Genomic DNA, 14,518 nt, shown 5'->3' with positions numbered 1-14,518 from the left:
TTTTTAAAGCAGCTACACAGAAATTTGTGTGTGTGTGTGTGTGTGTGTGTGTGTGTGTGAGAGAGACTGAGGCCTGTAGATAGAGTGTGTGATGAATGGATCTTCTGTGTGTGTGTGAGAGTCTCTCCAGCTGAATGAATGAGTGCAGCTGCTGTCGGACGGACGCCGTGTGTCACTAATCGAGTGTGTCGCTCCTCGATAGTCTCGTCTCGTCTCGTCTCGTGTCAGTGCAGTTCACCTGTCGCTCTTTTAACACTCATTACAGTTAAAAGGAAAGTTCATCCAAAAATAAGTGTGTCATCATCACGTCTTTCCAGACCCGGTTCTTCTGCGCAACATAAACTAAGATATTCAGTAGAGTGTTTAGTCTGTTTCTGTCTGTAAAGTGAGAGTCCGTGGTCAATGTTAACAAAAAAACAGGATGTGATGTCATGAGTGATGGTGTCATGTTCAGGTTTACACTCACACACACACTGGCTGATTCCAGAGCGACTGAAACTGAACACACACACACACACACACACACACAGGCGGATTCCAGAGCGACTGAAACTGAACACACATGAGTCTGTGCTGTCAGAACTTCATTTACATGAATGAATGAGTAAGCCTGATCATCTCATGCTGTCGATGTCAGTGTTTGATGTCTGATTATCTCTCTGTGTGTGTGTGTGTGTGTGTGTGTGTGCAGTGAGCATGTTCCTCAACACTTTGACCCCCAAGTTCTACGTGGCGCTGACGGGCACCTCATCCCTCATCTCTGGACTCATTCTGGTGAGTTACGTTTAAGCAGCTTCACGTTTAGGACATTCAACACTCACTCATGCTTTTCTGCTGAAAGATCCATATTTATTTATGTTCCGCATGATCCGCTTTCTATTAAACATATCTTGGCCTGTCCTGCTTTTAATGCGAGGAGACGACGGTTTATTTAGTCAGCTCTCTGACGTGTTTACCAGAAAAGAAAAGCTACCAGAAACGTTTTTAGCTCATGAAAATGTGAAACGTCTTTTAAACTGCTGTATTTTTCTATTGTTTTATGGAATTAGTTCCTTTCAACTGAATAACCGCAGGGACTCTGTCAGTAAAAGCAGCTCTGTGGGTTTATTTGTGAAGTCTGAATCAGTGCAGAAATGGTTTATTGCGTGTTAATGATTGCTATTGCTCAGAAGAGCGTGTGATCATGATGTTGTGTGTCTCAGATCTTCGAGTGGTGGTATTTCCGGAAGTACGGGACGTCGTTCATCGAGCAGGTTTCGGTCAGTCACCTGCGTCCTCTGCTAGGTGGAGTCGACACCAGTTCTCCCAGCAACACCAGTGCCAGTAATGGAGACGCCGACTCCAGCCGGCAGAGCGTCTCAGGTCAGCTGTCAATCACCCTCACTAGCCACTGTCAGAGTTTATGAGTCTGTTTAACGATGTTTTCGTGTGTGTGTGTGTGTGTGTGTGTATAGAGTGTAAAGTTTGGAGAAATCCGCTCAATCTGTTCAGAGGAGCTGAATATAACCGGTGAGTGACCGTCAAAACAAGCCAGTCTATCTTTAACTGTCCGGTAAACGCTGTATATATACAGTACCAGTCAAAAGTTTGGAAACATTACTATTTTTAATGTTTTTGAAAGAAGTCTCTTATGCTCATCAAGCCTGCAGTTAAAAAAAAAAAAAAAAAAAAAAACAGTAATATTATGAAATATTATTACAATTTAAAATAATGGTTCTCTTTTTTTAATATACTTTAAAATGTAATTTATTTTTGTGATGCAAAGCTGAATTTTCATCAGCAAGTACTCCAGTCTTTGGTGTCTTATGATCCTTCAGAAATCATTCTAATATGCTGATTTATGATCAATGTTGGAAACAGTTGTGCTGCTTAATATTTTTTTTATAACCTGAGATACTTTTTCCAGGATTATTTGATGAATAAAAAGTTAAAAAGAACTGTATTTATTTAGAATAGAAATCTTTTGTAACAATATACACTACCGTTCAAAAGTTTGGGAACAATAACTATTTTTTTTAAAGAAATTAGTACTTTAATTCAACAAGGATGCATTAAATTGATAAAAGGTGATGGTAACGATTTATATTGTTAGAAATGTTTTTATTTTGAATAAATGCTGTTTTTATGAATAAATGCTGTTAACGTTTTACTCATCAATGAATCCTGAAAAAAGTATTCCAAAAAAATATATTAAACAGCACAACTGTTTCCATCATTGATAATAACTGAGTATCAAATCATCATATTAGAATGATTTCTGAAGGATCATAAGACACCAAAGACTGGAGTACTTGCTGATGAAAATTCAGCTTTGCATCACAAAAATAAATTACATTTTAAAGTATATTAAAAAAGAGAACCATTATTTTAAATTGTAATAATATTTCATAATATTACAGTTTTTTTTTTTTTTTTTTTTTTTTTTTTTAACTGCAGGCTTGATGAGCATAAGAGACTTCTTTCAAAAACATTAAAAATAGTAGTGTTTCCAAACTTTTGACTGGTACTGTATATATAAGCTGATATAACTGATGTTGAGAGAGTAACTGATGTTGAGAGTAACCGATGTAACAGAGTAACCGATGTTGAGAGTAACTGATGTTGAGAGTAACTGATGTAACAGAGTAACTGATGTTGAGAGTAACTGATGTTGAGAGTAACTGATGTTGAGAGTAACTGATGTTGAGAGTAACTGATGTTGAGAGTAACTGATTTTGAGAGTAACTGATGTTGAGAGTAACCGATGTTGAGAGTAACTGATGTAACAGAATAACTGATGTAACAGAGTAACTGATGTTGAGAGTAACTGATGTTGAAAGTAACCGATGTTGAGAGTAACTGACGATGAGAGTAACCGATGTTGAGAGTAACTGATGTAACAGAATAACTGATGTAACAGAGTAACTGATGTTGAGAGTAACCGATGTTGAGAGTAACCGATGTTGAGAGTAACTGACGATGAGAGAGTAACTGACGTTGAGAGAGTAACTGACGTTGAGAGTAACTGACGATGAGAGAGTAACTGACGATGAGAGTAACTGACGTTGAGCGTAACTGACGTTGTGAGTAACTGACGATGAGAGAGTAACTGATGTTGATGTTGAGAGTAACTGACGATGAGAGAGTAACTGACGTTGAGAGTAACTGACGTTGAGAGTAACTGACGTTGAGAGTAACTGACGATGAGAGAGTAACTGACGATGAGAGAGTAACTGACGTTGAGAGTAACTGACGATGAGAGAGTAACTGACGATGAGAGAGTAACTGACGATGAGAGAGTAACTGACGTTGAGCGTAACTGACGTTGAGCGTAACCGACGTTGAGAGTAACTGACGTTGAGAGTAACTGACGTTGAGAGTAACTGACGTTGAGAGTAACTGACGTTGAGAGTAACTGACGTTGAGAGTAACTGACGATGAGAGAGTAACTGACGATGAGAGTAACTGACGTTGAGCGTAACTGACGTTGTGAGTAACTGACGATGAGAGAGTAACTGACGTTGAGAGTAACTGACGATGAGAGAGTAACTGACGATGAGAGAGTAACTGATGTTGATGTTGAGAGTAACTGACGATGAGAGAGTAACTGACGATGAGAGTAACTGACGTTGAGCGTAACTGACATTGAGAGTAACTGACGATGAGAGAGTAACTGACGTTGAGCGTAACTGACGATGAGAGAGTAACTGACGATGAGCGTAACTGACGTTGAGAGTAACTGACGATGAGAGAGTAACTGACGATGAGAGAGTAACTGACGTTGAGAGTAACTGACGTTGAGCGTAACTGACGTTGAGAGTAACTGACGATGAGAGAGTAACTGACGATGAGAGAGTAACTGACGTTGAGCGTAACTGACGATGAGAGAGTAACTGACGATGAGAGAGTAACTGACGTTGAGCGTAACTGACGTTGAGAGAGTAACTGACGTTGAGCGTAACTGACGTTGTGAGTAACTGACGATGAGAGAGTAACTGACGTTGAGAGTAACTGACGATGAGAGAGTAACTGATGTTGATGTTGAGAGTAACTGACGATGAGAGAGTAACTGACGTTGAGCGTAACTGACGTTGAGAGTAACTGACGATGAGAGAGTAACTGACGATGAGAGAGTAACTGACGTTGAGCGTAACTGACGATGAGAGAGTAACTGACGATGAGAGAGTAACTGACGTTGAGCGTAACTGACGATGAGAGAGTAACTGACGTTGAGAGTAACTGACGATGAGAGAGTAACTGATGTTGATGTTGAGAGTAACTGACGATGAGAGAGTAACTGACGTTGAGCGTAACTGACGATGAGAGAGTAACTGACGTTGAGAGTAACTGACGATGAGAGAGTAACTGACGTTGAGAGTAACTGACGATGAGAGAGTAACTGACGATGAGAGAGTAACTGACGATGAGAGAGTAACTGATGTTGATGTTGAGAGTAACTGACGATGAGAGAGTAACTGACGTTGAGCGTAACTGACGATGAGAGAGTAACTGACGATGAGAGAGTAACTGACGATGAGAGTAACTGACGTTGAGAGTAACTGACGATGAGAGAGTAACTGACGTTGAGCGTAACTGACGTTGAGAGTAACTGACGATGAGAGTAACTGACGTTGAGAGTAACTGACGTTGAGAGTAACTGACGATGAGAGTAACTGACGTTGAGAGTAACTGACGTTGAGAGTAACTGACGATGAGAGAGTAACTGACGTTGAGCGTAACTGACGATGAGAGAGTAACTGACGATGAGAGAGTAACTGACGATGAGAGTAACTGACGTTGAGAGTAACTGACGATGAGAGTAACTGACGTTGAGAGAGTAACTGACGTTGAGCGTAACTGACGATGAGAGTAACTGACGATGAGAGAGTAACTGACGATGAGAGTAACTGACGTTGAGAGTAACTGACGATGAGAGAGTAACTGACGTTGAGAGAGTAACTGACGATGAGAGAGTAACTGACGATGAGAGTAACTGACGTTGAGAGTAACTGACGATGAGAGAGTAACTGACGTTGAGCGTAACTGACGTTGAGAGTAACTGACGATGAGAGTAACTGACGTTGAGAGTAACTGACGTTGAGAGTAACTGACGATGAGAGTAACTGACGTTGAGAGTAACTGACGATGAGAGTAACTGACGTTGAGAGAGTAACTGACGTTGAGCGTAACTGACGATGAGAGTAACTGACGATGAGAGAGTAACTGACGATGAGAGTAACTGACGTTGAGAGTAACTGACGATGAGAGTAACTGACGATGAGAGAGTAACTGACGATGAGAGAGTAACTGACGTTGAGCGTAACTGACGATGAGAGAGTAACTGACGATGAGAGAGTAACTGACGATGAGAGTAACTGACGTTGAGAGTAACTGACGATGAGAGAGTAACTGACATTGAGAGTAACTGATGTTGAGAGTAACTGACATTGAGAGTAACTGACGTTGAGAGTAACTGACGATGAGAGTAACTGACGATGAGAGAGTAACTGACGATGAGAGAGTAACTGACGTTGAGCGTAACTGACGATGAGAGAGTAACTGACGATGAGAGAGTAACTGACGATGAGAGTAACTGACGTTGAGAGTAACTGACGATGAGAGAGTAACTGACATTGAGAGTAACTGATGTTGAGAGTAACTGACGATGAGAGTAACTGACGTTGAGAGTAACTGACGATGAGAGTAACTGACGATGAGAGAGTAACTGACGATGAGAGAGTAACTGACGTTGAGCGTAACTGACGATGAGAGAGTAACTGACGATGAGAGAGTAACTGACGATGAGAGTAACTGACGTTGAGAGTAACTGACGATGAGAGAGTAACTGACGTTGAGCGTAACTGACGTTGAGAGTAACTGACGATGAGAGTAACTGACGTTGAGAGTAACTGACGTTGAGAGTAACTGACGATGAGAGTAACTGACGTTGAGAGTAACTGACGATGAGAGTAACTGACGTTGAGAGAGTAACTGACGTTGAGCGTAACTGACGATGAGAGTAACTGACGATGAGAGAGTAACTGACGATGAGAGTAACTGACGTTGAGAGTAACTGACGATGAGAGTAACTGACGATGAGAGAGTAACTGACGATGAGAGAGTAACTGACGTTGAGCGTAACTGACGATGAGAGAGTAACTGACGATGAGAGAGTAACTGACGATGAGAGTAACTGACGTTGAGAGTAACTGACGATGAGAGAGTAACTGACATTGAGAGTAACTGATGTTGAGAGTAACTGACATTGAGAGTAACTGATGTTGAGAGTAACTGAACTGATGTGAGTGTGTTTGCTGCAGGTACACATGGGTAACGGGGCGAGAGCCGCTCACATACTACGACATGAATCTATCAGCGCAGGATCATCAGACGTTCTTCACCTGTGATTCTGATCACCTGCGGCCTGCAGACGCCAGTAAGAGCACAGCATTACTGATTCAGCACAGCATCTAGGAGACCTTTGCATAAGTGTGTGTGTGTGTGTGTGTGTGTGTGTGTTGACAGTCATGCAGAAGGCCTGGAGAGAGAGGAATCCTCAGGCTCGGATCACGGCGGCTCATGAAGCTCTGGATCTGGAGGAGTGAGTGATGATCTGCACTGCAAACACTCATGCACTGAACAACTGATAGCTCAGATAGAAGGATCTAGCCTGAGTTACTCCTTCAGAAATCCCCTGTATTCCCAGCATGTTTAATCTGTGCTTCTAACCAGACAAATCAGTCACAAACCACAGCCAATCAGAAGAGCGTGTGGGCGGAGCTTCACTGCAAGCGCACAGTATTCGCAACCAAACGGATAAATATATAATCAAATTCATAAATATTATACCATTTTGACATTATTGTTCTTCGGTCATTTTTGACTGAAAAATGTTACATTTGGTTTTAAAATAAAACCGATTCTTCACCGGAATGGTACGAAACTTGATAAAGGTTTTGGCACTTGCTGTGTTAACACACACAAAAAAATTATGGACATGTTTCTAACAGGTTAAATGGTCCTGAAAAAAATAGTCACACTTGAGCTCCTTGCGGTCAAAATGAGCGCATTAGAAATGAATGGGAGACTAATTTCCTCTAGTGGAAGCGTTTGGTACTGCAGCCGAACACAATCTGACTGAAAGCTCATTTTTTGAGATATCAAACTCAAATTTGGAACACAACTTGTTTCGATGTATGGCTTCGGTTTTCTCACAGTTTTAGAGTAAAACATGTTTTTCAACATTTTTCATAACCATAAACGTAAAATTCTGTAACTTTTTTTAAGTTCACTTTTTTAAACGTTTTTCACTTCAGCAATAATCTGCCAAGTGTCATCTTTGAAAAGAGATCAAACTTCAGTCTGTTGCTCTAAAGCATTCAAGATTTACCACAGATTAAGTTGGAAATTTAATTTTCAGGTCAATGTTCAAAATGTGAATGAATGGATTATAAATACAGCGTAAATATAATTTAGTACCATAAAATCCCCTAAAAATACAAAATATTAAACAAAAAATATTATCGAACTAAAATATAGTACATTAATTTCATTGCAATAAAAATATCGATCTGACACGCAGAGCACCAGAGGGTTAGAAGTACATACTGAGTCATAGAATACACTTGTTTGTTCACAGCTTGAATGTTTACCGATCTGAGGTAAATTATTCATCGTTCATCAGGTCACTAGACGCTTTTAACCTTAAATAAAGCACATAATCAGTTCCTGAAGTCACACTTTGTATGTTGCTGTTCCAGCCTCGATCAACGTAACAGAAATAGAAACCGTTTCTAAAATAGAATCCCAACACAGATGAAAACTCTGATTAACGTGGGAAAGTTGCCTTTTATCACACATTTTGTCTGGTTAGGACAGTTTTATACTAACAATCTCGCTTATAACAACACTAGAATATTATCTGTTGTCCCGCAGGAAGTCAATTACTGTTGTTGTTGCTGTTTAGTTACAGTGGCAGACAGAATGATTGGCAGATTATGATGTGAATTCCTGATCAACAAACCCTGGATCAGCTCTAAACTCTTGTCGTAGTGGAGGGAGAGTTTGTGTTAGCGTGTGTGTGTGTTCTGAGCACTGCTGTGTGTGTGGCAGGTGTGCAACGGCGTATGTTCTCCTGGCTGAGGAGGAGGCCACGACGATCGTGGAGGCGGAGAAGCTCTTCAAGCAGGCGCTGAAGGTGGGAGAGAGCTGTTACCGGCGCAGTCAGCAGCTGCAGCACCACGGGGCCCAGTACGAGGCCCAGCACAGTGAGTGACCCCTGACCTCTGACCTCACACACACCTCACTGAGAGAGATCTGTTAACGGCGCAGTCAGCAGCTGCAACACCTCTTCTCTTACCAGAGTCCTCAGTCCTGTCCCAGCGAAGCAGAGCGCGACCTGCTAGCTGCGTGCTAGCATCGGGTAACCCCGGGTGAAACCAGGTTTCAGTTATAATCAAAACACAGCAATCACGAACATAGCGATTTCAAGTCATCCGTTGTATGCACCAGGGATCTGGCATTGGAGAGATACAGGCTCGGTAGAGGTGGCTTGTATGGTTGTTCATCTCCAACAGTGGTAATGTGGATGGGGCAATGGTACTCCACTGGCAGACCTTTTCTGTGTTGGTGGAGTTGACAGTCAGCCCTCACTGCCACAGCAAGGACCGTTCCGGAGTATGGGCCACAAGAGCACAGGCGTCTGCAGACTGCAGCTCCAGGACCTGCTCTCTACAGATGTCTGTGGTTGCGTGTAGCCTCCTAATATTAAAGAGGTTGCCATCTAATCTAGTCCACTGCCACACCACTATTGTTTTCAATCTGGTTGTGGAGAAGCTTGGTGACACACAGGAGGAAGATGTTAAAGAGCACTGGCACTAGCACACACTCCTGCCTCACCCCTGTGTGTACAGGGAAGGGCTCGGACTCTTGTCCGCCTGTGGTCACCCGAGCATCAACCCATCATGGAACTGGCAGAGGATGTTAACAAACTTATTGGGACAGCCGAACCTGTGGAGGACAGCCCATAAGAGCTCTCTTTGCACAGTATCGAATGATTTGGAGAGATCGACAAAGGCCATAAACATGTCCTGATGTTGCTCCCGGCCCTTTTCCTGAAGCTGCCGGGCTGTGAAGATCATGTCGATCGTGCTCCTGTTCTTTCTAAACCCGCTCTGTGATTCTGGCAGCATTAGCCGCGTTTCCACTGTCGGGCCAGGGCTTGATCGGGGCTTACTCGGGGCCAACGGCCAGGATTTCTGGCCCGTCGAATACCTTGGGCCAAAGCGGGCCAGCTCGGGCTAGAGGAGTGGTTACCAACAGAGGAGGAGTTTACCGTTGGGAGACGGCAGCGCCGGATGATTCTGTCAGATTAAAGACTTAAAAATAAAATAATTTAAATCGCGTTCATGTTTGAATGCCTTCTGTTTGTGATGCAAAAGACTATGCGCGCTAGCCGTTACCATAGTAAACGCTTGAAGATACGCATAGTAAAAAAAAAAACATAGCGAACGCTTGAAGAAATCAGACCAATCTTAAAGGCTATCACAGTCATGTTTTTATTTTATCTGTCATAGCCTACGTCTCGTCTCTTTAAACCGGACTATCAAAAAATAAAGTAACTTTTTTTTTTCGGGAGCTTCCTCTGTTTCTCTGACTGAAAATATCTGTATGGGAGTCGAGTGCTAAAGCTCCTCAGGTCGTATGGCATATATTTGTAGAAATTATAATTTTTTTCTAAATGTGATGTAAATATGTCCTGTAACTAAGTTACCAGATAAAGAAACAGACGCGACTGAAAAAGTAAGTGTGTCCTCTTTCTTTTGTGAAATAGACCTAACAGTAATTTATTTCTGAGTGACTAATGTGCAATTTTTACATAAATTAATTCATTATGATCAATGTATCACTTTTTATTGTAAACCTGTGGTAAAACATCGATGCTTGGGTTTTAAATATTCAAGTAGCTGCTAAACAAACAAACAAAAAAAAAAAGCTAGCAAACGGCCGCTTTTATCGTGTTTGTTTTCAACGCTGTTTCCAGTGATATCTGATTAGTTTTCTTATAAAACTTCCATTTGTTGGTGAAATGATGGTTTAGTGTGACGTTGTCCCAGAGAGGCGTGTTACGGGCGTGTTTTAGTGAAGCGCTGTGGAGCTTCTGGCCCGACAGTGGAAACGCATGCCCGGTGCTATTAGCCCGAGGCTATTAGCCCGGCACGGCCCGTTTAAAGCCCTGGCCCGGCCCTGGCCCGACAGTGGAAACGCGGCTATTGACTCAGTGATGTTGTTAATAAGTCACTGAAGCAGCACCTTGGCCATGACCTTACCACCAACAGAAAGGAGTGATATGCCCCTGCTATTGCCCACAGACGGCCTGGTCACAGATGTTTCCATCTCTCCATTGCTGTGACTACCAGCACCACTACACTACTGCACTAGACGCTTCACACACACCCTGTGTGTACACACACTCACACACACACACCTGACCTTACCTCACACACACACCTGACCTCACATCACACACACCTGACCTTACCTCACACACACACCTGACCTTACCTCACACACACACACACACACACACACACACACACACACACACACACACACACACACTCCTGACCTTACCTCACATCACACCCACCTGACCTTACCTCACATCATTCACACACACACCTCACCTCACACCTCACACACACACCTGACCTCACCTCACACACACCTGACCTTACCTCACACACACACACCTGACCTCACCTCACACACACACACCTGACCTCACCTCACACACACCTGACCTAACCTCACACACACACCTGACCTCACATCACACACCTGACCTCACATCACACACACCTGACCTTACCTCACACACACACCTGACCTTACCTCACACACACACACACACACACTCCTGACCTTACCTCACACACACACCTGACCTTACCTCACACACACACACACACACACACACACACACACACACACACTCCTGACCTTACCTCACCTCACACACACCTGACCTAACCTCACACACACACCTGACCTCACCTCACACACACCTGACCTCACCTCACACACACACCTGACCTAACCTCACCTCACACACACACCTGACCTCACCTCACACACACACCTGACCTTACCTCACACACACACACACACACACTCCTGACCTTACCTCACATCACACCCACCTGACCTTACCTCACATCATTCACACACACACACCTCACCTCACACCTCACACACACACCTGACCTCACCTCACACACACCTGACCTTACCTCACCTCACACACACCTGACCTTACCTCACACACACACACACCTGACCTTACCTCACACACACACACACACACACACACACACACACACACTCCTGACCTTACCTCACACACACACCTGACCTTACCTCACACACACACCTGACCTCACCTCACACACACCTGACCTCACCTCACACACACACCTGACCTAACCTCACCTCACACACACACCTGACCTCACCTCACACACACACCTGACCTTACCTCACACACACACACACACACACACACACACACACACACACTCCTGACCTTACCTCACCTCACACACACCTGACCTAACCTCACACACACACCTGACCTCACCTCACACACACCTGACCTCACCTCACACACACACCTGACCTAACCTCACCTCACACACACACCTGACCTCACCTCACACACACACCTGACCTTACCTCACATCACACACACCTGACCTCACCTCATACACACACACACACACCTGACCTCGACTCACACCTCACACACACACCTGACCTCACCACACACACCTGACCTCATCTCACACACACACTTGGCCTCACCTCATTCACACACCTGACCTCACCTCACACACACACACACACACACACACACACCTGACCTCACCTCACACACACACTGAAAAAAGTTTTCCTATAACTACATTTATTCTCAGTGTCTGCGGTGCCATTACACAGAGCGTGTGCTTCTGCCAAAAGTTATAGGACCTATGAACGCATTCCTCCAGTGCGAAAAGGAGTTTTTGTCTCCTAAAAGAAAGAAGCGGTTCTGACCTGAAACGAGTCGTCAGTATCTCAGTCTCACTCCTGCTGAACCTGCGCGGGTTTGTAACTCATTTCCCCGGCTGTGGTCTTACAACGGTTCTGTGCCGCTGGACCAACATCAAAGCATCTCGTTTATAAATGTCATAATCCACCGTACTGTGATGTAGGCAATAAGTATTATTTATGAAAGGAAAATAATCAATTTGGGCTGCAACAACTAATCCTATAATTGAGTATAGTTGATAATGAAATAATCCTCAACAATAATCCGTCTGTTTTACAGTAGTAAATAACACATTTCTATGGATCGAAGGCTTGAGGAAAACAGTGGCGGATCTCGACTGAAACATCAGAACGCTTTATTTGTCTGCATTTCAAACAAAGCAGAAAAACTCTGGTTTTCCTCAGCGCATAACTTATGTTTTTGGTTATAGCCTAATGTTAGAAAGTCCCGCAAGTATTTCCATTTTGCATAACCTGACAACAAGCGAGTCTCTGTTCAAGTTCAATGAAGGATCACCGTGTCAAACAGACGGAGCGCAATCATTCTGACTGAAATATACATTATGCTACATGATGTATATTAATGCTGTGAAGGGTCTTGTAGAATATTAAACCTAAATTTAATTTAACAGTAAATTGTCAATATTGTTGGAGTAGCCTATAAATGTTCAGATGAGGGAATGTGTGTTCCTTAAACCTCCTACAAACTCACATTTTGAGCTTTTGTTTGTTATTTTAACTTCTACTTTAAAATGGAAAGCACTTTTTTGGTTTAAAATGTTATATTTTAAGCCTGTTTTGCACATAATGTGTAGCATAGCCTACATAAATACATTCACAGGCTTTATATTGCACTTTGTTTGGAGGACAACATTGGGCAGCATGTGGAATAAAAAATAAATAAAAAATAATGGATTAAAATGTATTAATATTTTAATGAATAATATGAATTTGAATAATTCATCATTTAAAAAGTTTCATCTGATTAATTAAAGAAATTATTTATTCAAAAGCTGAATGGGTTATTTGCAGCTGTAGAATCCATCGGCAGGGTGAACGCGTGCTCATCGAGAGAAATAAACAGCAGCCTATGGCTAATAAAACTGATCTTTTACTTTAACCGAAGCAAATGCGTTAATCCACATTTAGACGAGCTGATGATGATGTAATCTCGAGGGAGGCGTGGCCAGGCCTTTTGGACACGCCCCAGTCCCTTGACTCCACCCCCACGACAAAACAATGTGAACCGCAAAGAGAAACCTGTATGACGAGCTGACACATGCAGAATAACTGCAATAACTAACCCTAACCCTAACTGCAATAACTAACCCTAACTGCAATAACTAATCCTAACCCTAACCTGTATGACGAGCTGACACACGCAGAATAACTGCAATCACTAACCCTAACCCTAACTGCAATCACTAACCCTAACCCTAACCCTAACGCAGAATACCTGCAGCTTTAGTAGGAGTCGCTGTGGACAATATGTGCTGCTGAAAATCTGTTGCTTCTTAAGCTTATTTTATGACAATCATGGATTTTTGCAATTAATTGTACATTAATTTTAGCTTTATTTTATTTATATTTTGTTACTCTTTGTGTGTGTGTGTGTGTGTGTGTGTTTCGTAGGAAGGGACACAAACGTGTTAGTCTACATCAAGAGAAGACTTGCCATGTGCTCCAGAAAGCTCGGCCGCACGCGAGAAGCCGTCAAGATGATGCGAGACGTGAGTGACCTTTGACTCTTGACACACACTCTGATCCACACAGAAGATATGAACGCCATTTTCAGTAATAATGGAATCAGCAAACTGAAAGTGATATTCAGTGAGAGTTCTCTATATAGTTGTAGATATCTTGAACAGTCAGATTAATGACGGCCTGCTGTTTTATTGAACATAATGACTAACTGAGGTGCAGCCATGATTCAATTAAACCACACACACACACACACACACACACAGTCTGCAGTGGTGGAGAATGTGAGCTGTTCCTGTGTTTCCTGCAGTTAATGAAGGAGTTTCCTCTACTCAGCATGTTCAATATTCATGAGAACCTGCTGGAGTCTCTTCTGGAGCTGCAGAACTACGCTGATGTTCAGGCCGTGCTCGCCAAGTACGACGGTACGACCAACACACACGCACGCACACACACACACACATCGTTACAGATGTTTTTGCATGTATTGTATTGCATGAGAATATTGTGAGGAAACATGAAGATATGAGAGGAGAGACTCTGTCCTGATCGTGATCTGTGAGGGGAAACTTATTCATTTCTGACATTTCTATTGCTTTCCATGTTCAAGGACTTTTGTATTGTTTCAATTTTAATGCACATTCAAAGTTTGACTCATATCAAAAGTATGATTTTATGTTTTTATGTGAACTGTCTGTGTTTGGCCCTTTTCCACCCTGTTTTTCCACACCTTGTGTTTGAGTCGTCAGGC

At 42.8% G+C, this 14,518-nt stretch overlaps 1 protein-coding gene across 4 annotated transcripts in view; it reads left to right on the top strand.

Annotated features, from left to right (window-relative positions):
- st7 (suppression of tumorigenicity 7) overlaps nt 1-14,518 on the top strand; it is a 45,221-nt gene that overhangs the window by 8,758 nt on the left and 21,945 nt on the right. For all 4 annotated transcript variants that reach the window (XM_084409129.1, XM_084409130.1, XM_084409127.1 and 1 more), the window contains 8 exons: nt 692-774; nt 1,203-1,362; nt 1,455-1,509; nt 6,300-6,415; nt 6,505-6,580; nt 8,092-8,246; nt 13,699-13,796; nt 14,078-14,192. In XM_084409129.1, the coding sequence (XP_084265255.1) occupies nt 692-774; nt 1,203-1,362; nt 1,455-1,509; nt 6,300-6,415; nt 6,505-6,580; nt 8,092-8,246; nt 13,699-13,796; nt 14,078-14,192 (858 nt within the window). The remainder of the gene's footprint in view (nt 1-691; nt 775-1,202; nt 1,363-1,454; nt 1,510-6,299; nt 6,416-6,504; nt 6,581-8,091; nt 8,247-13,698; nt 13,797-14,077; nt 14,193-14,518) is intronic.

The sequence above is a fragment of the Rutilus rutilus genome (genome assembly GCF_951802725.1).
Source record: "Rutilus rutilus genome assembly, chromosome: 5".
Lineage (NCBI taxonomy): Eukaryota > Metazoa > Chordata > Actinopteri > Cypriniformes > Leuciscidae > Rutilus > Rutilus rutilus.
This window is presented reverse-complemented; position numbering and strand designations above follow the sequence as displayed.